The sequence below is a fragment of the Priapulus caudatus genome, unplaced genomic scaffold, assembly GCF_000485595.1.
Source record: "Priapulus caudatus unplaced genomic scaffold, Priapulus_caudatus-5.0.1 Scaffold4, whole genome shotgun sequence".
Lineage (NCBI taxonomy): Eukaryota > Metazoa > Priapulida > Priapulimorpha > Priapulimorphida > Priapulidae > Priapulus > Priapulus caudatus.
In genome coordinates this window covers 392423-418667 of record NW_014577065.1, presented here as the reverse complement: position 1 = coordinate 418667, position 26245 = coordinate 392423, and the positions used below count along the sequence as shown (strand labels likewise).

The following is a 26245-nucleotide window of genomic DNA, read 5'->3' as shown; positions in this document are numbered from 1 at the left end:
GAAAATAGCATTCTAAAATTTGGTTTGCATTGAACTCTATGCAAATTTCCGGGGGCTCTTTTTGGCATTTCCGGGGCTCTTTTTGGCATTTCGGGGGCTAAATCGCCCTGAGCCCCCGTGTATTTTTTTCACTGCTATACAAGCTGATTACAATTGTGTTTTCACTTTAACTGATCAATTCACTAAATAAATGTGTTTGATAAACAGATATAATTGTTCATTTGTAAATTGTAAATTTATTGCATGTATTCCTACTCCAGAGAAAACATAACTTTAACTTCCAAGATTCACGGGCTTTTCTCTATTTCTTGAAATTTTATAATCATACGAATAGATATCATATATATAAAATATTTCCCTTCTAACAATTTACTAGGGTAAAACACAATTTTCAAAGTAGTCTTTGCACACATAAGAAAACAACAACGTACATTTCCTTTTAATGACCCTTACAATATGGTATACATAGGTACATGGGAAGGGCAGGCAGGCAAATCAAAAGGGCAGCCGTGGTGGTTTATTGCAGTGGACACCAACAACTTTTTCTTGGGTACCAACTACCAAGCAAGTAACACTAAGGAGGACAACCAGAGCAATTGCAATCGATGCAAGGTTGAAATTCAAGCCCTACGTTTTAATCAATCATAAAAGTGGGGAAAACGAGCTGGAACTCTTACCTGACGATGGACTCGTATGAACTCTGACGAATCATTCTTGGCCCATTTCGGCAACACAACATCGCTGAGCACCACTCCACTCTGCTTCACACCCAGGTCAAAGTTATTCGAATTCGTCAGGAAATCGGGCAGGTAGAAAAACTCCGGTATGAGCTCCTTGACGTCGGCCATGTTGTGCTTGCTTGACGATAGCCACGCCTCCTTCACGCTGTGGTACATGCGGTCGGCAAGGTCAAAGTGTCCGCCCTGCAGTCGCAGGAAGTGCTGCGTGAACGGCTCCATGCGCACGAGGTATGACGCGATGATCATCGCCGACGAGTAGTGCGTGCCGTAGTGATACGGCGGCGTCTCGCTGTGCGGGTCGTCCCACTCCACAAAGCGCTTCTTGAACTGCTGCAGGCGCTCGGGGCTCTGCGCTCCCATCGGCTTCGAGAGGTCGCGAAACGTGGCCGGGCTGTTCAGGTCGAGCTCCTCGGAGTCGTAGTCGGCGAGAATCCACGGGAACACCGGGTACTGCATGAGGTCGTTGTAGGAGCGGCCGGCGAGCGTGTTCACGTGCATGAGGTACTGAAAGTTGCTGATCTCTCCGCGCTCCCACCGCTGCGTCACCGACTTCTCGCCGATGAGGGAGCTCAGCAGTCCGGTGCCAGGCTCGACGGTCGCGTTGCGCTTCTGCCCCGACACCGACTGGTGCGCGCTGTCTGTGATGCTGGTGGCGACGGACATAAAGCGCTCGTACACCTTATTGCGCACCTTACGAGGAAAGACGAGCAGCTGGTTGCGACCGTCTACAGAGAAAACCTCGAGCGCAGTGGGCTGCAGCAAGTACCTGTAACATTACAGACACATATATCAGTCCACGCCATAGCAAGTATCTGTGACATCACAGACACATATAACAGTTCACGCTGCAGCAAGTACCTGTAACATCACAGACACATATAACAGTCCACGCTGCAGCAAGTACCTGTAACATCACAGACATATATAACAGTCCACGCTGCAGTAAGTCCATGAAACCATAAATGAACAGCGAACGCGCGCTTGCTATCTTAGGAATAGAATTTTCAAAGGCTCCCACAAAACAAGTGCACGTAGTTATGGGACGCAAATATTTATAGACATGGTACCGATCAATAGCATTTCGTGAGAGTGAAAATCTCGCTCTAGTTTTGTTGACATATGTAAACTAATCTAATTTAAAACGCAGATCAGTGCACATATTGGTTAAAAGAATGATGTGTGAGTGTTCTATGACATGTTAGCCTTACTACACACATTTGGTGTATAATCAAATAGGAAAGGGGTAAAAAAACACTAAATACTTGCTTTAATCTCTACCATTTACATTGTTTGATTTACGCACAACTGATTTACTATCTTGTAAATCAAGAGCTACCCATATTTACATAATCATAGCTAGTACATCCTCACCTTCTCTTGCAAACTTCACGAATATCCTCATAGGTGAATTTGCTGTGACTTTTACTAGAGCTTGGACAGTGTGCCTTCATTGGTATTATCGGGTCATGCAATTCAGCTGGTATGCAGTCTATCTCCCTGTGCCAACATGATAAGAGGTAGGGCTAACATGGATTCGGTAGTTTCCGAGTTATTCACAAATTATTTGCTGCACAAATAGGTCACAAACAGGTCACCTGGAATAGCGGAGTAGTAAGGACGACTTTCAATGGTTATATATAAGGCTCTATATAACATCACATTTATTTGGAAAGAATTTTAAACAGGAAATTAGTTACAAAGGACTATCTATTTAATGTTCCAAATAAAAGATAAAACTAATAACAGAAGTCATGAATAAACTTACCTAATCTCATGGCTTCGGAGAAGAGTGAAGCCATCCACTATATACCAGTGCCCTTGGCCAAATAGTAGAAGTCCCTCATATGTGTCTAGGCCTTCTATACGTGCACAGCGGAACATGTGTCTAATCTGAAAGCAAAACATATGAAAAGAACAAAATTATAAACATGATCACTTTACCAACAATAGCTGCAGATCTATTGCCACAATAAAATTGATAGCTTTTCTACTTATAATATAAAATTATAGCGAACACTAACATATCAGGCATTTAAACTAATATTACAATCAGCATATACTTATTACCTTGAACATATTATCTATACCTTCTACCAGTATAGATATGTTGATGATATCACTTAATGGACATGGCAACCTATACAATGCACATATGTCTGAACAATGCCCTACATAATTATAGAGTAATGCTCCACGTTACGCCACCACCACGCTGCACCAACCTTCTCTCCCTCATCCAGCAATCGTAGCAGAGTCTGGTTGTCTGGATTGTTACTCTGCTGTCCGTGCTGTTCTTCCTGGGAGACCTCGGTGGTGTGTGAGCCATTACTGCTGTCTGCTGGTCCAGACTCTGGCGACAGTAGGTGTACTTCACTACTGGCGTCGGTCGCTGCATCGATGTCATCATCCTCGTTGTCAGCTCTCTTCGGTGTTTGAGACGATGTCAACAATCTGGCTGTTTTCTGGCCTATAAAATATGTGATTAATATTTTAATTATACATACAGCACATTATACAGACTTCAATCTCACAATGTCTGCATGTGATACAGGTTTCAATGATGATTGTTCAGTAAGAGCTGAGCTTTCTTAGGCAGGTTCCTAAATCTTAGGCAAAGCATTTTTCCATGCACTCGAAATTTAAGCCAAATACAATCTTTCTATCTCGTATCTTCCAATCAACAACTACAGAACTACTGAACAAACTCTTGTCTCAAGCAAGTCTGAATAGCTTTCAGCCAGTGAACAAGGCTATACCTTCATTATGTCACGCTTGATATTTACATTATTAAAATGTGGGCACAACAGATATGTGGTCAATTTCCATGACATTCAGGACCAAACATAATAACTTTTCCGGTACTTTCCAAGCCTGGAAAATGTCATTATAAATATTTAGGACATTTTAGATGTTCAGTGACCCACAAGAAACCTGCATAATGGTGAAGGACTGTACATCAATGTGTACATATGCCATCGACAGATAGGGTGTCATATTATTAGCTTGATGACAGAAATGTTGTGCATGGAGAGTGGTTAGAACAACTGATCTTTAGGACATGGATGATCCATGACACATTGTATGTAGTTGTGTGCAAACATAACTTTAAATTTGTCATAATGAAAGCCAAGATCGTGTTATTCATTTCACAAAGTTTTTAATCATGAACATGCTGCAATAATTGTCATTACAATAATTTGATAAATGTAGATAAACAGCATGAATTGCAGATGTAAGAGCCATTGGTTTTTATTATAAACTCATACATAATTGTAAAAACACCTGCTTTACTGGAAGTAACATAGTAAAGGTATTTAAGCTAATAAGGACAGACAATAATAGTTGAAAATTTGTCGCATACCTATCTCCTCGAACTTCTCCATTTCCAGACATGCGCTTGAGCTGTCGGTGCTCTGAACTGGAAAAACACTCTGCTCCTCACGCTCAAACATCATCTGTTTGTAGCATCTCTCAGCGTACAGTCGACTGTCATAACTTACTGGATGCTTGTATTTTCGTGTGCTTGCCGGCTACAGTAGCAATAACACGTAAAAATATTACTGGATACTATAGAAGGTTATGAGCTTTCATTGTAATAAACAGCACTGACCATTAATAACTGGATTCTACTTTCAAACAACATGAGTAAGGAAACCATTTTACTAGTGTAGCTTTTCATAGCAGGTTCACAATTTTGGAGTAGATGCGTGCATGCGCAAGTGTGCATCTGAATCTGTGCCTGTATTTCTACATTGCTACTAAATACTATACTAATACTTACCACATCTACTGCATCATGATCATGTCTGTGTGGGTACAGGAGGAAGAACTTATCATTTGCCATCAATTTCTTACGCATGCGGCATGGCCCTACAATGCAAGACCATGTGATGAACTTGGTTATCACGTATCTGCTATTGTTAGAAGTACTTGGAAATTTTTATACTAAAAAATTTAATGCCAGTTGGATAAAACATGCCAACTGGCCAATGACTATATCAGTAGTGCCCCTCAAAAGTAACACATGAATCATGACTCAATATCTAGACCACCAATCCATTTTAAATAGGCTGTCATTAGGAGTATAATGATGCACTGAACTCTCGATCAATTACAATAGTGTTTGGCTCGATAGCAATTCATCGATGGCAAAATAAAACATCGATAACTATTGCCAATAGTTCATTGAAAAATCTATAATTTTCAATATTTTCAACATTAAAATTAAAGGTATGTTTGTGCACATATATATGCATGAAAACTATTACCAACACTTGTGTCATTGCTGTATATAATTAGACTGGACCCAATCATCTATGCATGGTAGACTCAACTAGCTCACCGACATTTATGATTATATGAGTGGATCGACAAGGTACCAGTCTTGTCAGCAAAGTGAACCAAAACGGACGTACGTGCGTACAAACGAACATACAAGTGCTATAACAACACAAAACAGAAGAATTTTACAATACATAAATAGTACTACAATTGTGAAATTGCACCCAATAGTTATCCCTAGCTGTAAGGGTCTCTAGCATCTATCCAATTCTAAATCAATGAGTATTATTTGATGGTAAAACTCAATGAGTTGTCCCAGCTCCATGACTGGAATTCAGAATGCAGCCAAAAAAGTTCAAAATGTATTCGTCTATATATTATGTTCCCCTGAATCACACATCATTAATCTATATACTGCAAAACCCACCTTCGGTTATGTCCAACATCCACTTGTCCAGGACACTGCCTATAGGTGGGCCCCACAAGCCACGCTCCCTGGTCAGATCTGTCTCCATCTGAGTCCACTCATCTAGAACATACTGCTGCATGTGCTCTTGGCTTTGCTGGTACTGCTTGTGCCTCATATCCACCAAGTCACGAACAATAGACACGTGTGTATACGTACACATGTTATAGTCCTGTAATGATGACAGAGGGCTTGAATGTATTAACACAATATATAACTGCTGGATGCACATTAATAGCATATGCATATTTCAGATGGTATTGTCTAACTGACTGCATTTTAAGTGCAGAATATGGGTACTATAGTTCTACAAAGTTACACATGTCTTGATAGACGGATTGACACCCAAATGGGTTCTAGTACAATTATGAAAGCGCTGTCACCAGATGAGCACAGCACAGAAAATACCAATTTTCTATACTGAAGTAAAAGCAAGGTTCATTAGAATATTACACTAGCAGTATTCTGCAAGATCAGCATCATGCCATGGCACTACAGACTTCTAATTTCTCACAACCACCTCCTACACCAAGTAAAGTAAATGTGCACCTGCAAGGATGTATTGAAGATGCGGATGGGAAAATCTCTGCGCTGCCTTCCACGTACCAGACGAGTCATTCCGCTTCCCATTCTCACTAGTTTCTGTAACATTTGTAATGACAAGCAACTAGAAATACTTGCACAATTTGCTACATACTTCACTTCGATACAGCCTTGTTAATGTGCTGTAGGCCACCAATGTATTTTGCAGGGTTGAGCAATTATACTATTTGGCAAATAATTTTGGCACTTGCATAGACCATAGAATTTCACAATAATATGCTGATAAAATTGATAAAAGAGACATTTCATAATAAATAAACCATTTGATTTTTGTCTGGACGTCACATGTGATGACCACATACTGAATACCAAATTTGTAATATAAAACAGAAATTTACCCAAAACTTGAATATTAACAATATTATTATTTGATATTCATTTTGAATGTAATAGACAGTGTATTATTTTGATCTGTTTCAAATAGTGTATCTGAAATGCACTGCAATTTACCATCCACAATGAGCCATGGTTTAATTTGCTACCAAAACTATATTTGGTTTATTATCCCTTACCACATGCATGTCAACTTGTAGACTCAGCAAACATCTAATAATATCAGAATGTAGGTTATAGAGAGGAGTATTACTCACTATAGAAACATGAAAAATTGCCAGATGACCAACAGTTTACCTATGATTTATTGCATAAAAATTATATCAAAAGTAGCATTGTTCATCGACCTTGCACATGCATTGTAACTATACATCTTCCTATTACGGAGATATTGCTTCGAACATGGTTTCAGATTGCTCGCAGACAGACAAAACCAAAACAAAGCCAACATAACTTATTCAATCTAATTTAATTTAGTTTACTTATTGGTTAGAAAGCTTAGACAATATTCAATACCCTTGAATTTGGACAGGAACCTTACACTCCCCAAAGGACTACACTTAACGTTATGGTTGCATGCAGTGCTTCTTATAAACAGGTACTGATAGTACTCACGCTGCTCATGGACTGTAGCTGTGAGGTAAGCTGAATCGGTTCACCAATCAGAGCCTTCCTCTCATTTTCCACATAGAAGAGCCATAGTTTGTTAGCTGCGTCACTGACCAGGGGTTGAATAGACATGAGGTCTGGGGCTGACTGACCTCTGATGCTGCCTGCTTCCATGTTCAATGATACTTTAAACACATCTTCAATCACCTACAATGTTTCACACAGCATGGTTAATGTAAGCAGAGAAAATGAATTTGCAACTAAACAATTATTTAGGTTTAGTGGTGTACCAAGCATTGCCTCTGTTATTTGTTAGACCATAAATCACCCTATAGCAACATACTAACTATGGATGGCAATTGTGTAATGAGGGCAGTAGTTTGGAAGGAGATGAGCAAGGTCTGAGCTCAACTCATAACTGGCACAAATTAACAGAGTTGGGTGCAGATTACCTAGCATTTTTATGTTCGATTATTTTCAATGAAGCTTGGATTACACGTTAGTAAATTTTTTACACTCATTAATACTGTGCCATCTGTGTTTAGATTCCCTAGTTATCAATAGATGTGCCAAATATTTCCCAGCATTTGCTTAGCAACTGACATTCGGTTAATGGGTTCGTCAGTCATTCTTGTCATGTTGATATAAACTCAGATATATTAAATGTACGTTTTCAGCATAAAATTATGACAGGAAGCCATGCACTACACATGCTAAGTATGATTGAAGAAGTTTTATTTATTTATGTACGATGTATGCACGAGTAGATAAATCCTACTGAAATCTCACATCTCACCGGTTTTTTGCATGCATATAGGCCTTCCCAGACACGCCTGGCTGCGGTCACTAGCAGGGCATGTCCGTCAGATGGGTCAGGTGTCTTGGCTGGGACTGACTGAAAGACCTCTGCAGTGATCTCCATGGGGTCAACATGCCACGTTGTCTGTCTACTTGAGCAGCTAGTGCAAACAAAATGGGGTCGCCATGAAACCTCTACAACATTATTACTTTTATTCACAGATATATCTACTCGAGTATACAGGACTCATACATTCATTTATGTTTAAAATATAATTCTATAACTAAACTCCTGTAAAATGTATGATATATGTGGCAGTATAAAAAATAATGTATAAATGTAATAAATAAATAATAAATGTATTTGCATTTTACCATGACTCAACTATTATCCACTTTTCGTGATTATTAACCATGATCATTCCACCCTATCCCTTTAGGAAAAATGATCACCCCCCTTCAAAGCTATTGGCCCAATAACAACAAAAAAGGATCCCATACACTATGGCAAGCTCAATATTCATAGCGTTTCCCATACCTAGATATTTGCTCCTCCTCGCAAATCTGAATGAGGCAGTAAACAAGGCAGCCGATGAACTCAGACTCGTAGTTGCCTGGACCAAAGATGAGGGTACGATTGCTGGTAAGCTTGTGGAGTGCTTCCAATAGATTCATTTGCTCTAAAGAATGGCAAGTTTCAACTTAGAAGTCGTAACCAAATGCAGTGAATAACAACAACATGGATTTACATATGCTGTTGTTATAACAGTTTTGTAACAGAAACTTTCAGTTTTCATTCTATCATGCTATTAACACATAATACAAGCATCACAGCAATATGCAACACTATAATATTCAAATGCTTACCTGTTACAGTCGAGGAAGGTCGAGATAACTGATAGAGAATAACTCTATTAAGGCAGTGGTAAATCCCATCCATTGCAATGCCACTCAGAGAGCGCCGCTTTGCTTGGGTGATAAGTTTTAGGATGAAGTCAAATACCTCTGCTGGATCTCTATGGAAGACTCCTGAAAATCATCGAAATGAATGCTTTTCTACCCATACTAATCCCTAATAATTATGCATTACAATAACATTTCTGGGAAATATCACGTTGCTGAGTGTAACTAGAACAAGTCCCACTTTAGTACTCAAATATAAAATACACACCTATGCAATAATCAGTGCACATATTTAACCAGAGAAATGCACACCTACATAAAATACTACTTAATCAAACAGTGTTTATCTGTATTACTATTAGAGCTCCCTTGATTATTAGTCATTACAGTGTTACTGGTATTAAACGAGCATTATAGATTGTTCTTTATCAGGGAGATACCTATGAAAGGGTTCCCAAAGCAAGCTCAAACGCATGCACACGCACGCACACATGCACGCAATCACGCCCGCACGCACGCGCGCGCGCACACACACACACACACACACACACACCACACACACACACACACACACACCACACACACACACACACACACACACACAACCCACACGCACACCGCACACGCACACGCACACGCACACGCACACGCACACGCACACGCACACGCACACGCACACGCACACGCACACGCACACGCACACGCACACGACACGCACACGCACACGCACACGCACACGCACACACACACACACACACACACACCTGCACACATGCACATACACAGCACAATATGTTGGTGACTCACCTTGCCACAACTTGTCCACAACCCTGGTAGCAAAGTAGAACACGTTGCTGGCCAGGTGTGTGTGGCTTCCTCCTTGTGCTATGGGCAGAGCAGCTTGCTCGCCCAGCAGCGCATCAGCTGCTAGCAGGTGATCCATCAGGATGCTGAGCAACGCAGTCTGGAACTCTCGCTGCTGACTGCGAGTCGATAACTCTGGAGCTGCCTAGTCTCCATCAAAACGAAAAAACGACAATGCGTCAGAAATGATATGAATATTCTCGTGTATAAAAATGCCGTGTGCATGAATCTCGTTGAGTTCTGCTCTCACTCTTTATGAGCCACACCATTTTTTAAGTGCAAAAAGAACAATGCTGGTGATACGCATGTGCGTGCTACAATAGTGTTACGGTCAGGACACACTGCAACAACAACAACCAGCAACCAACCTAACGCTTAACATCTGAGAAAATTAGAAACTATTGTTTCTAATGAGCTGTTGCACATGCACACGATAACGTCCACCAATAACCGTAACGAAAAAAGTATTTAGAATTGTTTCTAATTTCCAGCAGTGTTCTGGCCTTATTTACACTGTATAAAACGATTAGTGCTGTATACTTTGAAATTAGCAATTGTGGTATAGAATCAGCGTATGGTATAGAGATCAGCAAATAGACGGTAAGAAGATTCCACACCTCTAGCAGGTAATCCAACACAGGTGTGCCCTTCACAGCAGGTGGGAGGCTCAGGCTGTCTATTACAATCACTCTCATTAGGTCGATCACAAACTTTCTGGCAGGATGCGCTGTGAGATTGCTGGCTCCGTTTGGCCCTTCACAGGTCCTGACAATCAGCAGACCTTCTGATAATGGATCAACCTGGAAGCAGCCAGTTTTATGTTAACAGAAACGAGCATGAACCATTTTGAAATAATATAGGTGATGCACGTGAGCAGTCAGAAACCCCATAATATTAGTAGAGCATGGGTGATTGGTCAGACATTGCTGACAACAAAACACACCAAAACCAACATCAATACAAACAGCTATGGCAGCACAGACAATAAGCGAACAAGTGGAACGTGTCTGTTGTATCTATAATCACCTTATACTCCTCTGTAGGTGTGATCACCTCGCTGTTCCCTTCCGATGAGGCCTTGTACGGGAACAGCGTAGATGCCAGAGAGCAGAGGAAGTCTGCAGACATGGCCACCTGAGTAAACGCTGGCACGTGGTGGTAGAGGAACAACATAAACTGGATGATTGTGATAGGGTAGTCCAGCAGCCACGCGCACTCATCGATTTTGCTTTCCTATTAACAAATGTAAACACAGAACTGAGTGCCAAGAGAACTGCACAAAAAATGACTGGACATTGCACTAGACCAAATTGCATTGTGAAAACATACTGGGTGGATCGAATTACAGAAACACATACAGATGCAGTGTATTAGTGACGGATATTGCGAATGAAAATGGCATAAAAGATACCATGATATAAGACCATGTTTAGAACACAATCTGCAACACAGAGGGTTTGGACCACATTATTTGTAAAACGTCATTTACCTGGTTCAGCATGTTCCTAACCATAGACAGTATCACCATGGCTGCTTCTGGACACACGTCTGCTTTAGCTGCCATCATAGACACATTCTGACTACATGTCACCCCAAAGACGAACTTCCAGATGTTGTCCAGATCAAACTAAACAAGTAAACAAGACATTAACTGGCACTCCCTATCAGAAATCCACAAGCAGAGAACATAATATTCTCATGTATTATAAAACATGAGGGAATATGGTTGAAGAACTGTTCCAGCTAATATAATAACAACTGGCTCTACAGATGATACACCATGATTCCACAATTTCTTCATTATATATGGCAACACATTCTATTTGGCTCAAATGCTCCAGTTACTATTGCCCCCTGAATACAGCAGATATAATACCTGTAGCTCCCCCTTCGTGATGTCTTTAGCAGGCTGCTGCAGGAGAAACGACATGAGGAGGAAGTAGATTTCCGGAGTTCCTGTGTGCTTAGGGAGGAGACTCTGCAGTACGTAGAAGCCAGGTGTCTGACACACCTCCCTGTTTACTTCCCTGTTGTCAGGTCTGTTTCCTCCACCACCAACATTGAAGCCTATAACCCAGAGTTGCAATTTTAGTTTCATAAACATAATGCAATTTAAGAGAATGTGCACAGAGTGTGCACTTAGCAATTAATTACACATTTACAGTATCGTATTATTAAATTAATAAATAAAAACGCTACCTAGCACAACTCCCATCCTATTCTGAAGCACTGCTTCTGTGTCATCGAGCCAACCTCCACAGGCAGTGCCATCACGAAACTTCAGCATTGCTGCAGGGTTGCTAAGCAACAAGATGAGGATGCGTAGGCCCAGGACTACGGTGGAGTGGTGCAGATGAGGCTGCATGCATAACATCACCCAGTCGTGACCCAGGCTGTGAGCCAACTCGTCACACATACTGCAAGAGAATAAATAACGGCCATATGTCAGTTGCAGTGCAATGTGGAATGCTATTTTTGCAAAAAGTGTGAATACAACATGATATAACATTATTGTTATCATCTATATACAACTATATCATCGATGAATTATCAATCAACATACACTACCACAGCATTTATACCAGCCATACATTATAAAAATACATTCTTAATAGTGCTCAACTGAATAGGTATTAAAATGCACTTACTACTGGCAGTTGCCAGGTTGTATGAATGACAGCACAAGTAGCAACAACTTGTTCCTCAATCTAATGGATCTTGCCGACACGTAAGCACCATCACCTAAACAGTAGCATGCCATAAAAACCCTTTTGCTACCAACTGCATCCTTCCAACTTATACAATCAATGTCAATAAATATTAGCTAATAACTAGGCAGGTGTATATATGTACAAGATGCCACAGTATAAGCTCACAAATGCATCCATTTAAAATTTAAAAAAATAGCCTATTTCAACTGTAGTACTGGCATGTGCATTTTTCATATTATTCAGAAACAACAACTGATGAAAATCTTAAACTGGGGGAATCATACTTGATCCATCTGGAGTTGAGGACTCGTCGTTAGTTGCTTCTAGATTTAGGTGACGCTCAATGGCAGAGTGCGGTGGCAGCAACGAGACAACGAACTGTCCAAACCTGTATGTAACAATTCACCATTCAATTCTACAGTTTGAAATACATACCACGTTATCAGAAAATGGATCAAATACGGATTATTCTATAAAGATATTGTACACAAATTTGCCAATGATCCTGACTTCAATATAATCCTGAATCCTGGCCTATATATAATCAGGATACAGTCGAGGTGTATGGCAAAAAGACCTGGCCGAGCAACTTACCTCTGGACGTCATTTACTCTTGGAGTGTTGTGCAGCAAGGTACCCAGCACCATGGCAATGATCTTGATCGTGGCATCTGACAATGATGGATCGCGCAATATGTGCAGCAGCTTCTGCACCATGCCGAGTTCTCTTAACAGCTTCAGGTTTGTTCTGAACTCTCTTGAACTGAACGAGAAAATGTCAGAATGTCAGAAAATGTCAATGCAACCATTACATCAGGAACTGATGCTGGAGTGAACTATGTCTGCACTATTATCTTGCAAGTTATTGTATCCCAATCGTATGTCTAATGATAATGTATGTTGTTTCATACCCAGATTCCGTGACCAGATCATAGAAGTGCTCGTACAAGGACCTTTGCAAATCACATGGCGCATCGTGCCATACCTGTGCAAAACAAAACCATATTATATATATCTGTAAAGCTGCCTCAGCTATTCACAAGGGTGTCTGAGGTCAGAATGGCTGCAGGGCACCTCTCAACCACTTTAGGACAGCATGGGCAGTAGGCAGTATCGTTATTAATTATACACTCAGAATATGAGACGTTTTATGTAATGCCTCACTCTGCTCAATAAATAATAAATACCCCCTCAGTCTGTAGACTGCAGCTTAAAAGTTGAGTAGTGTAACTTCATTAGGTGTTAGGGATGCAATTAAAGTGCTGCCATAAGCAGTGTAAGAAACTGATCAACTGTTTCTAGTGAATATTGAACCACTAAATGTTGCACGTAGTAGAGACAATTTAACTGTAAATATGCAGAGAACATATTGGGATGGTTTTTCTGTTAATCACAATTAGCAGATGGAATACAGTTCTAACACTCCAGTACTTAGTTAAAATTATTCATAACTAATTTTCTTTTCCTAACAAAGTTATTCTTACATTTAAAAATGTTATACTGTATCACAAGTATTATCACAAAGATATTTGAATCAGTTGAGACCATTAGAGTGTTATTACATTATTATTATTATAATGGGAAAAATCTCTATTTCTCAGGACATAAAAACAAGTCTCTATAATAACTATAATCATTATTATCTAAATCTATAATATCACGTAATAGCCACATGATTAACATTGGTAATAGATAAACTGCCTGTTGATATAATATAATCTATAATATAATCTAGCTCCACTCACCTCCAGGTCACATAGCAGGTCCTCAAATGCCGTCACATTTGGAATGGTTGTACTCTCTCTCCCACTGTCTACAGTACCCACCAGGGAGAACGTCAGATGAAGGATGTGGCTGTTCAGAAACTGTCTTTTTTTCTTGAAGAGCATGGCCAGTATCTGTCAAATAACAGCATCCACTAGATAACCAGCCAAAATTAATGATAATTAATGTTAAATTTATGTTGAGCTTTGCAGTTCAACTGTGACAGTAATAAGGGCAAAAGGTAAGAACCCGATGAGAGTAACATGAGTGAACAACTAGTGCTTTATCACAAACTATTCATTCCTAACAAGGCATCAACTATTTATGCCCAAGTCCTGGAAGCTAACCCAGTAGAGCTGCTGGTCTATACCTTACCTGGTAACCCCGCGCTCGATCCATGTCCAATGCTGCAGCCCTGTTACTCCGCACCACACACACAAGGGCCTTGACAGCAGCGTACAACCCCTCCACATCTTTGGCCATCGCAATGAGGCCCAGCAACGCTGACGCACCACCAACATTGTCAAGTGTCTTTGCGACTGGCTTTGGACAGAAGGTGCGCACACCGAGATACCCAATGAGCACCCCACCCAGACTACGGGCAGGACCACTGAGGTGTCCTGCTGAGTTACGCAGCACGTGGATTGGTGTGGCATTTTCATGTGATGACATGCCTAGCTGTATGAAATGAAACATGATATAACCATCCATTATTATGTGTCAGCAGTTTTTTTTGGTATTAAATGGTAATACAGTAATACAATGGTATTAAAACTCACTTAATAAACAGAATGCTTCATAAAAGCGAGCATATGCATAGCTATTTAGATCTGACATTTGCAAAGCATTACATAAAAAATTGAACTTTTGGTTTGCGGCTTAAATAGGAATTTGGAATACCTGTTTGGCTATAGCCTTGCTATCTATTTTGTTGTAGATTTTCCTGATCTTGGCGATTGTCATTGTACATACAGCATACGAATGAAGACCTAGCAGAATCTTCTCCTCGGCAACTAGTGCTCCAATCAATTCATTTTCTACATATAAGAATTGATAACTTATAATAACAACACAGAGTATTGTACTTGACTCAAAATTGTTGTTACATTTCCTATCCTAATTTATTGTATACCCAAATCTTGGGAATGTTAAAAAATATTTTCCTACTTAATCTCTCTTTTATAACCCATAGCAGGATATAGCAGCCCAATTTTTAATAGTAATTTTCAAGCCAGTGTAATTAGTAAAATTGGTAATACTATATTTTACTAGAGATTTGAGGGATAATATAACTTTGGAAATATAATTATTAGTTATTAGTATGAACCTATATATACTAGTACAATAGTATATTAGTACCTTTGGTTTATAGTTTAAGTATAATTATAGTACATAATAACATATAATAGTAGTTAAGTAAATCATATTATATAGTTTAACATGATATACAGCTATATTTAACATAGTCTGACATATATTATTTTGAAATGTTATTGAACTTCAGACTCCAGCTGCTCACCATTTATCACAGGTGCTTGCCAAGAGCCCACATAGTTTGGTCCTTGCTTGTACATTTGTTGAACTGTAGTATTAGACATCACCTCCTCAAGAAGGTGACAAGGTCCCTGTAACAAAACCGACACGTTAAGAAGACGTGATAGCTTTTACTAGAATCTGTAAATAATGTGCTAAGTGTACTTCTTACAGAACACTGTGCTGTGTAAAGGATTGATCACAAATTTAATTCACTTTATACAAATACTCATTTAACACATTTAAGAATAACTAAGGTATATATGCATAAAATAATGGAAACTACAGATTCTTGAGGATTTGAGGTTTAATGTTTGCTGTTTACATTATAAAATAATTTGCTGACACAGTAACATGATGCTCACACCTCTCTACTCAGAGGAAAAGCAAGAAAAAAATGTCTATTCTTTATTAAGTCTCACCTGTTTCCACACAAGCCGGGATAGGCGACGCTGAGTAGGTGTTGTTCCTATAAAGCCGTACACTGACGAGGCTACAGTGAGATTCGCAGCTCCCCCACCAGGGTTTTGACTGATGTAGTGCAGCTAAAGTAATGGTAACGAGGTCCAAAATAATTGTTGATCATTGTACCATCGTAAACATGTGCAGAGAGAAATAATGATACATATATAGAACTCTACTCTTACTCGGAAATTTTGCGTGAACAGTTGTTGAGCAAAGCCGCCAGCTGAATTTAGGTTGCAGTAAAAAAAACTAACACCACTGTTCTACATGAATAATACTTAAAAGAAGAAACTAGGTGAATACATTCTAGTATTGTTAGCATAGATTGTTACCTTTTGCGTGTTTAGGAGTTGTCCATCGACATAGAGTGACACAGAGCTATTCTTCAGCACAGCCCGATTCAACACCAACACAATGTGGTGCCACTGACCCTCCTGGATGAGCTCTGGACACCAAAACCTGACCACATCATCACTTAGTGGTGGATCAGCCAGAGATGCAGAGTCCCCTGGATTTAGAAATGCAAGATGAAGATAAATACTCACTCACTGACATGTCATGGCAGTATCTATGGGAAAAAATGACAACACTAACAGGCTAATGCACAGTGTAGAAACCCCCAGGAACTACAAGCACACTGCTGAACTAACTCACCTTGCTGGGGTAGAACTGTTTCGGCCGTAGACACAAACATTGCACGGTCTCGTGCTGACAGATGTATGTTCAGGCACACCAGATGCTCTTCTCGTCCGAACATGTTACGGATAAGTGTGAGCAGTCTAACAGGATGTGGATCTTGCAGGGGAGAGCTAAACTTGTCCACACACAACCACGACGAGTATGTGAACCCATTCTGAGACGGAAACATGCGGTCCCCTGGATGAAAAGTCGAGGCATCAATTGCAAACATTACCAAATATTACCATAATTCTATAGCACAAGAAATCAACTGTGACCACCCCATCCATTGGCATACTACTCCCATTCAGTAATAGACTATACATACCTATAAAATCTATAAAATCTACAGTTCTTATATGAGAATATAAATTCTTTCAAAGGAGGGAAAATGCACTAATCTTTACATGAAAATTTTTCTTGTAATGTAGGAATGCAAAACGTGTAAAAGAACACAGGTAGAAAGTCTCAGAGAGAGTGAAATATCAAAAAATATATTTTATTACCTAACCCGACTCCACCGATGATGTTACTTTCAGATGCTCCTACAATGCCACCTCCCACTACTGCTGGCACATTCATACTTTGTGGTGCCAAACTAGGGATGAATATGCAGCCGAATCCTTCTGCAGACATGTCCAGTTCAACAAAGCCTGGCATAATGGATGCTCCATGGAGTCTAAAGTCCCGTGGTGTTGTCATGGAAACTAGACACTTTACACGTGTCAGCTTAACAGGGCCTCCACCACCTTTTTGTCGCTCTGAAAAACATGTTAAACTGTGTTAATATATTTATCTATTTAAATCATAAATGGTTACATAAGACAAGTTTGGGGAAAATAGAGATATACAAAAGAGGAACTTTATAAAAAAAAGATCAACTGAAAATAATACTTAACTTATTTAAAATATTTTTCAGTTGGCTCTCAAAGTAAAAACATGGAACCACGTTTTAAGTAAAAACCTAATACCTTCATTATATATAAGCCAGAAAACGTGGACACTGATTGAACCTGTTGTATTTAACATATTTCAACATGCCCATTTAAACAGACTGCTAACATAAACAGAAGATAATGCAATTCCTCAAATAAAAGTCAATTCGGTTGTAGAAATTTGCCCTATATAATGTGTAAATCATGATCACTAAACATGGACTATGACCAGTAAATTCATCTTTTAAAGAAAACGGGCAAACTTACAATTTCAACACAAAGGTCATGGTATATGTTGTCTCTCACATAAATATATCAAACAAACACTTCCTTGTAAATTAATTTTAATGAATATATTTGGTGTAGATTTCAGTGTTACCTATCACTAAGCCCTTACATATCATTGTTTACTATGATCTTACTATTACATATCATAAAATAATCAATGTGTCTACAACTTAATTGTTACTTAAACTGATGTCAAACCATATTAATTCTTTTGGCCGACATTTTGGCATACTAACCGATTTTGACTTATATAGTGCTATGTTCATCAATAGGAAAATAAGGTTCCCAATACAAATTTCATGTTATAGTCAACTGTTCAAGAGCACATCATTTCCATAACCATATTTGGCAATTACTATGGCAATAAACGGCATGCTCACCTCGAGTATCAGGCTGCGTTTTATTGCTCTTCTCGCCTTCACCGATTGGCTGCGAGCCTTCATCCATTGGCACACAGTTTAATGGTGATGCCATGCGTAGAAATGTTCTACAAGATATATCAATTCATACTCTATACTGCTATATATTATTTATTACACAGCATGTGATATTGAAGTGATATTTATGAGAAAAAAAACTTTGTATTGTCGATGAGACTGAATGTATAACAACAACAAAAATGGTAACTCAGAATAATTGCCTATTAGCCTTATGGATTTTTATGTATATATCAATTATATATGAAAATATAACTCAAATACAATTACTGCATTACACACATGATCAATCAACAGATTCACTAGTTTATATATGTGTATGTTTTATACATGTGCAGATTGATTTCCAATTGTTTTAAATGTTAAATTACAACTACTCTATACCTCTGGACACTATGCAACTAACACTAATGCAGCCGTGTGTTGCAGAAATATACCTGAGGTCACGTGGGTCTAGCGACTGTGCGGCTAGCCTTTCAAACATGTACTGCAGTGCAGGATGGAGAAGATGGGACTCATCTGCCAGTGCTACACCACAATGCTCTAGCAGCTCATGTGGCAATCCTACCTCACAAGCTACCTGCTGGTTACGCTCACTGCGGACGAGCGACTTGAGAATTTCGGACACGTACACTTGCAGTGCTAGCATCTCCTGTGAGATAGTATTGAAGAAAGGAAATTCAGTGTGATGATGAATAAATACTTTGAAAGATCTATTCTAATCTCATCTCGTACTTCTATTTTAATACTAGTAAATCAAACTTAACATGGGTACAATTGGAATTAGCTATGTGATGGCTGTCATCCTTCACTACAAGGAAAGTATAGACAATGACTAAAATCAATGAGCTGTTAAATTATATTAATACATCTATTAAATAATCTCACTCAGATAATGGGAAATGTAATGGGTAATAGTTATAAAATTGTACACTTGCCTTTGTACATGTATCATTCCCCACAGCATTCATTAAGCCGAGTATAGACAGTATGACACCAGGATGCACCACTATTGGATCGGGTGGTGTTGGAAGAAGTGGGAGCCCTATCGTGCCTGTACTTGCGCGTTTGTTGCTGGGTGATTCAGCATCCTGAGGTGAGGTTACTTTAAATTCAGATACAGGTCGCCTTCTTGGGCTTGGAGATTGTGAACTTGGGTATACTGATCTGGATAACAAGGTGTGCACTTTAATTTTAAAACAGTAATTGGTTGGAGCAAGTAAGCCAGTCTTGCTAACTAAAAGGTTTCTCCCTCGACTCATTAGAACACATTCTCAGCAAATATATTAATTAATTCCTTGACCTACAATTCTTCAGCCCTTAAAATCCATTTTCCCATGACGGAGTCTTACAGGCACTTTTTGAAAAACATGCAGACATTTGCACCAGGCCCCAGTCCTATAGCTTAAGGAGGACATATATTACATGCACACGATCCTTGACCTTTTCTTCTGACACAGGTCTTTACAGATTGTCCTTGCATGCCTAAAGTGAACACTGCACGTGAAGCATTTACATTCACAAACATGAATGCATTTACTATGTCAACAGTAGTGTCAGACCATACTAGATAAACTAATTAAAATCAGGTTACTTCTGTTAGTTCTTTAAAATGACTTGCTTTCTTAATTCATTGCTTCTTCATATAACTCAACACCAACACCACAGCTATGAATTTGCAATCATGCCATCTACTTTAACAATATTTTCAATCTGTCTACATTTTTTTGCTGCTTTTTTTGTTAATGCTAACGTCTGTTTTAGGGTTTTGTAACACTAGAGCAATTGGGGCAGTACCGATCAAAGCTATCCAGTGCCATATCATAGAGGTATCTGATAATCACACATGCCATCACTAGATCGCAGGGGACCCTGGCCTCCTCTCTGTAAAGCAAATCAAACGGAACGGTGTCAAACGACTATGTTAGCACTTTTCTGAAACATTACTGCTACTGCCACTTACACGGTTGTGAAGAAATAAATAAGAAGTTTCTCCAACAAAAAACAACACATGCATAATTATTATTTTAATATTGTAAGCAATCTATTACTTCTAAGTGTGTTTATGGATAAAAATGACAAACAAACCTACATGGCATCTCTGGCTCCTAAAAATATTCCTTCAAAAACCGACGTGTCATGAGTTTCTTCCTGGAGGAATTCGACACTGTGGGTAGGGATACGACTAGAAAAACATCCAAGTAAGCGCACAGTATCTGTGAGCCGACTGTAGCAGATCTGTAAAGGAAAAAATCTGTGAGGAGAACAGTGTGACGAAATTATTTCTCACAGTACAATATCAACATGGAGTTTTAAGTGATTACATCACCGAAAATAGTAAAAGTAAAAAGAATTATGTCCACTTTTCACAAAATGTAAGTGATTCTGTTCACTTTTTATGGTTAAATTGCTGCATTATACTTCCTATTTTGCTATTCCGTTTGATGTGAACAAACACTCGTGACTCATACATAGCTCATAGCAAGCATTTAATGTCATGATCAAATCGACCAGATATTTTGGATTTTAATTTGTTGGAAAACAATCTTATCAGGTCAGAATTTGAGGATGCATTTAGTCCTGTTAGTACTTACTTTCCATGTAAACAAAATTGCCCCAATTTTTTTTTTACAAGTATACACCATAGAAAATTCGTGCCGTAGTCAATTTAAGAAATTAACCAACTCTTCTGTTACCTAATGACGAACATGTTCCCTTAAAATAACATATGGACTCATTAATTCAACAAACCTCTGTTGCAAAAAATTTCGCGTTGGCCGGCTCAAACCGCATAGCCACTGTCAGTGTGTTGAACACTGTCTTCAGCAACCCCAATACCTCCTTGCGGTCCGCTGCAAATGTGCAAAATAACAAGGATCTTATAGGTACAGTTCACGTAATCATGTAATTTATTACAATTATTTGTTAACTGTTTCTTGGTAATATGTGAGGACAAAAGAAGGTATAAATAAATTATCTATCAGAAATGAAACAAATTTCTCATTTTCATAGTGAATGTGTCAAAATCTGTGAGAGCAGGGACATGTCATATTAAGGTTTGTGTAATGAGAGTGAGACATTCTCCCTTGACCATTGCTACTCTTTGCCCCATGTTGCTAATCTGCAATGTAGCGGGTGTAAAATACAAACCATGTTCCCAAGGAGACTTTGGTGGTGTAGCTAGGCAACCTTCCATAGATATGAGCACAGACATGACGTAGACAAACCCGCCAACTTTTCTGAACACAGTTCTTGTCCTGTGGCTCTCGCGTAACACTGTCAGCAGTGACTGAAAGGAACCACAATGATAATGTAAAACAATAATTAGGAAGGCATTAGTTTGAAAGGAGCACAGAACTATGTCACTATGAGTCACAACAATATTCATATTTCAGCATATTTCATATTCCTCATATAGCCTGTATATAGAATATAAAATATTTCTAATAATGTTGTACACAAAATTATACAAATATGCACACCGCGCCATTAGAACATGTAGAAACGTAGATATCTCTACCTCAGTTGCTTACAGTGGCTTGAGTGCTGCCATGATTGCAATGTAATAATCGTGAACCACAAGTGTTGAAGACAAACTGGTAAAAACTGGTAAAAACTGGTAAAAACTGGTATTCACTGTATAAATATATTCACATGATTACCCTGAGAACGTGGTTTTTGAGATCCAAACACATCTGTGGTGCAGTGTGCATAAGGCCCAGTAGCGTTCCCATATCATCGTCGCCACCGGATGACATCACCAGCTGCTGTACAATTCCCAGGGACTGCTGCCGGCATTCAACATAAGGAACCATGTTGTGTGCACATCGTGCTCCACCGCACTCACGGAAAACACCTGAAGTGAAGAAAGAACCTTGAGTGCAAAAAATTGAGAACATAGATATTAGAAGTTCAGAACATTAAGTAGATTTCCCATTATTGTATCCAGGGATGAGATTGGATAATTAAATTTTCAGCTGAAATTTAAATTAGCAAACAGAGGAGCGAGCAATGCATGACCGTAAGGGCATGCTCCCCCGGAATTTTTTAAAAAGAATGGTGCAATTTGGTGCATTCTAAGCTATTCTGAACACATTATAGGGAGACTCTTGAATCACCTTTCAAGTTGTCAAAGGATACAAACGAACTATTGAATACGGAAAGCAGAGCGGCTGAAAATAGGGCAAGTTTTTTTATTAAATGTTAGACATAATGATATTTTTCGGTTCCACCCGTCGCTCGTGCATTGAGTTAACTCAGACATAAGCTAGCCTTGCTGCGACGAGATTTGAATGAAAAAACAACAAATGCGAGTGAACAATCAGTGCATAGTCATTGCACAAGAACATGCACGCAGCAACATGTAAACCCGGCCCCCAGGCCAGGCATGGGCGTTACGTGATCAGACTACCTCAAATGTTTGCCCTTCTACTTGCAGCCTGTGAACGAGGATTTTCTTTTCTGGACGCAAAAAAACAGATAACACTGTATACTTCGCTGTCAGTCTACTGTCTACACTCTACAAAGTCTACCAGTCAGGTGCTGTTTGAGGGTATATATTTAAATTGTTACATTGTACCCCCTCTTTGTTTTCCCAATATTTCTCAACGAAGTTTTAGCACGTTTCACAAAATGACCCCTGGGACTGTCAAATCCGCGGATTTCCGCGGATCCGCGTAAGAATCTCATCCCTATGTATCACAAAAGTGAAGGGAAACTTTTTTTATTTCAATTAATAATTGATTGGTTTCATGCTGTTCAGAACTATGATGGTTACTATACATAGAAAAAGAACATTTGTATTATTCTAATTCTTGTAACTAACAGTAATAAGGTTATGCTTAATATGTACACCATGGCACATGTATTACTAACAGCTCAAAGCTATTGCCATGTTTTCTCTCAGAAATAATGGCTTTAATAGAAATAGGTGATTAAAGAAAGTGATTGTCCACATCTTGACACAAAAACTTTCTCAAAGCTCAAAGTGACAAAGAATATTTAATATGTTTTACTGGCATTGCTTGAGTTGTTGCTGAGAAGAAGAGTAAGAGCATCCATCACAAGAAATCCTAGAGATTTAAGGTCCTCTGGGATGTCTGTAACTGAAAACAATAGAATAGTTACTGATTAACACAACAATTTTTTTAATTACGTCAACTTATACCAATGTCATATAATATATATATATATATTGCTATATTGCTTATAAATTTATAGAACATAAGGTAATGTAATATATATATATACACACACACACACACACACACACATGCGCGCGTGCGCGTGCGCGTGCCACACACACACACACACACACACACGCATACTAATTATGAATTACGCATTTATATATCCAAATGTCTTGCTGACCTGATGAAGAGCATGGAATCTCGAAAAGCTTGTAATAAATTTAAACACCTATTCCAACTTTCTCTATAATTTGACTTTGTTTATATACCTTGAAGATCAATATTATCCTCGACACATTGTTTTGCTCTGTCCACAAAATTTCATGTTTACTTCAGTAACTAGGCAATAAGTGTATAAATAATATATATATATATATATATATCAGCGAGTAGATAATAGGGAGGAGTGTGACATCAATCAAACAAGAGAAATTCGTCATTTACTAGCCTTATAATACCTACGCATTTACTACCACGTAACTCATCCAACTTGAGGCCTAAATCGGACACAAGTACATTCGCATAGCATCGTGCGAAATCGTTCCTCGTATTACACCCGCAATCCGGCAGATACAGACTAAAACGTACGAACACGCCGATTCCTCCATTCTTTGGCCATCAATCCAAATCCATTGCGCCCGCCTCTAATCAAAACAAAAGCAGCTACCTAACCACAGCGTGCTAAACCGCGGGCAATGTGGCTCGCTGGGAGATTTGAAGCCGGATTTAGCTGCTGCTGATTGCGGTTGGCGTGCGTGCGTGAAGGCATGCCAGCTGTGTGCAGAGGTGGCCTGTGTAGCTGTGTACCGGGTCAAAGGTTATCTCGCCGAGTGTTGATGCCTAATCTCCCAGCGAGCCACATGCCTCGCCGAGTTAGCAATAGCGCGTTAGGTAGCTGCCTTCTGTTTGAATTAGAGGCGCGCAATGGATTTGGATTGATGGCCAAAGAATGGAGAATCGTGTCGTACGTTTTAGTCTGTATCTCCGGATTGCGGGTGTATACGAGGAAACGATTTCGCACGATGCTAGGCGAATGTACTGTGTCCGATTTGAGCTCAAGTTGGATGAGTTACGCGTAGTAAATCGTATGTATTATAAGGCTAGTAATTTCCCTTGTTTATTGATGTCACACTCCTTCCCTATTATCTACTCCTGATATATATATATATATATACATTTTATTGTGAGGTTAGAAAAATTAGATGAGCTATCACTAAATGATTAAATATAAACATAACTATTGATCTATGACAGTTTTCATTTTACTGAACGAAAATGAAGACTTGAATCATTGACTGAAATGAAATCATTTGGTTGGTAAGGCGAGGACATATAAGGGCTGCATTGATATGAGATGAAGCAAACCACACACGGCAGCAGAAGAGGCAGCAGACAAGTAAACAAACAAGCATTAACACAGCTCATAGTAAAATGAACAGTGCTGTGCACATGTACCTTGTTTAGGTCTATCTAGATCAGCATCATGCAGTGGTAAAGCAAGCATGTTGGCACTAATGTCGGAACATGCATCAGCTACACATGCAGATGCAGCCATGCCCCTGTCTATGATGCACTCTTCAGGAGCCCTTGGCCAGTCAATCACCTCATCCTCCTCAACTAGCAACCAGGATTTCGAAACATGTTGCATAAACGAGTACAAAATAATCAATGATCTGCGTCATTAGGACAAAGTATTAAAATAATAAATAAACAAACAATAAACTCCAAAAAGTATATAATTAACTGTCAATATAGTGGTCATTATTCTTTATATAGCTTGCCAACACACAGGTGCCATGATGTACTCTTGAGGTCATGCCATTCCACATGGTGACCTGGTTTAAAGTTATTAGTTCATTTTCAGTTGAAATTTGAATGAATGTTTTACCAAACACACTGTTGGGTATATGGTGAGCACAATCAAATCTTTTAGCTGATCCAAATAGTTTTCAAGATATGTCTCATTACTAATTGTACAAGTTCTATCGTTGGCTGGTTTGCACTTGATCTCGCAACAAGTACTCCTATCATACTCTATTGGATACTATACCGAAATGAATATCTTATTTAAAACGGTTGGATAAGCATTTGGACTACAGAGCAGAACCAAAACCAGCTGAATCAGATGAAGATTATTTATCTCTGTCCTAGAAACCTCATTGCACCACATTATCTCAAACTATATTGAAAATCCTACCTACTGAAATTTGAGTCTCTTGTGTATTTACTATGATATTGAGTCATAGGATAATCCAACGTATGTGTTTAAAAACGTTCATTACATATTATATTATATTATACATCATAAAATCCCAATAGAAACAAAATTATAATTTTTTTTTCTCCAAAATACATAAATTTAAAAAGAAAATTATCCAGTTATATAAACGAAGGCCCTATAAACATAGGTTCTCATATGTTATTATGTTATTAGTGCTATACTTTATAGGTATTAACACTAACAATGAAATTTGGGAAGCTATAGTAAAGAATGTAATTGCCCTATCTGCCTGCTGTTTGACAGTCAGATCTAGCAAATCAGTACTGTGGTACCACATTATAACAAGAGCCGCAGAGCGTCTGGGCTCATCTGAGGTCTGTTGCTACGGTAATAAACGTAACATTTAAGTCGTGCATAGTGACACCTTT

The 26245-nt window shown here is 39.0% G+C and overlaps 1 protein-coding gene across 2 annotated transcripts in view; it reads right to left on the bottom strand.

The window, feature by feature from the left end:
- LOC106821395 (WD repeat and FYVE domain-containing protein 3-like) overlaps positions 1-26245 on the bottom strand; it is a gene marked incomplete at its 5' end in the record, with an annotated part of 51777 nt that overhangs the window by 7929 nt on the left and 17603 nt on the right. Inside the window, 40 exon segments of one of the 2 annotated variants that reach the window (XM_014826166.1) lie at positions 678-1506; positions 2112-2237; positions 2506-2630; positions 2963-3207; positions 4102-4270; positions 4522-4610; positions 5449-5659; positions 6037-6129; positions 7039-7239; positions 7829-7991; positions 8369-8510; positions 8698-8859; positions 9541-9742; positions 10215-10397; positions 10624-10830; positions 11087-11224; positions 11474-11664; positions 11797-12014; positions 12246-12339; positions 12593-12696; positions 12903-13070; positions 13219-13292; positions 14053-14205; positions 14447-14749; positions 14972-15108; positions 15591-15696; positions 16027-16149; positions 16402-16577; positions 16724-16945; positions 17254-17508; positions 18351-18457; positions 18845-19059; positions 19346-19574; positions 20205-20291; positions 20500-20645; positions 21159-21259; positions 21558-21696; positions 22070-22263; positions 23423-23512; positions 25052-25213. In XM_014826166.1, the coding sequence (XP_014681652.1) occupies positions 678-1506; positions 2112-2237; positions 2506-2630; positions 2963-3207; positions 4102-4270; positions 4522-4610; positions 5449-5659; positions 6037-6129; positions 7039-7239; positions 7829-7991; positions 8369-8510; positions 8698-8859; positions 9541-9742; positions 10215-10397; positions 10624-10830; positions 11087-11224; positions 11474-11664; positions 11797-12014; positions 12246-12339; positions 12593-12696; positions 12903-13070; positions 13219-13292; positions 14053-14205; positions 14447-14749; positions 14972-15108; positions 15591-15696; positions 16027-16149; positions 16402-16577; positions 16724-16945; positions 17254-17508; positions 18351-18457; positions 18845-19059; positions 19346-19574; positions 20205-20291; positions 20500-20645; positions 21159-21259; positions 21558-21696; positions 22070-22263; positions 23423-23512; positions 25052-25213 (7079 nt within the window). 2 annotated transcript variants of the gene reach the window in all.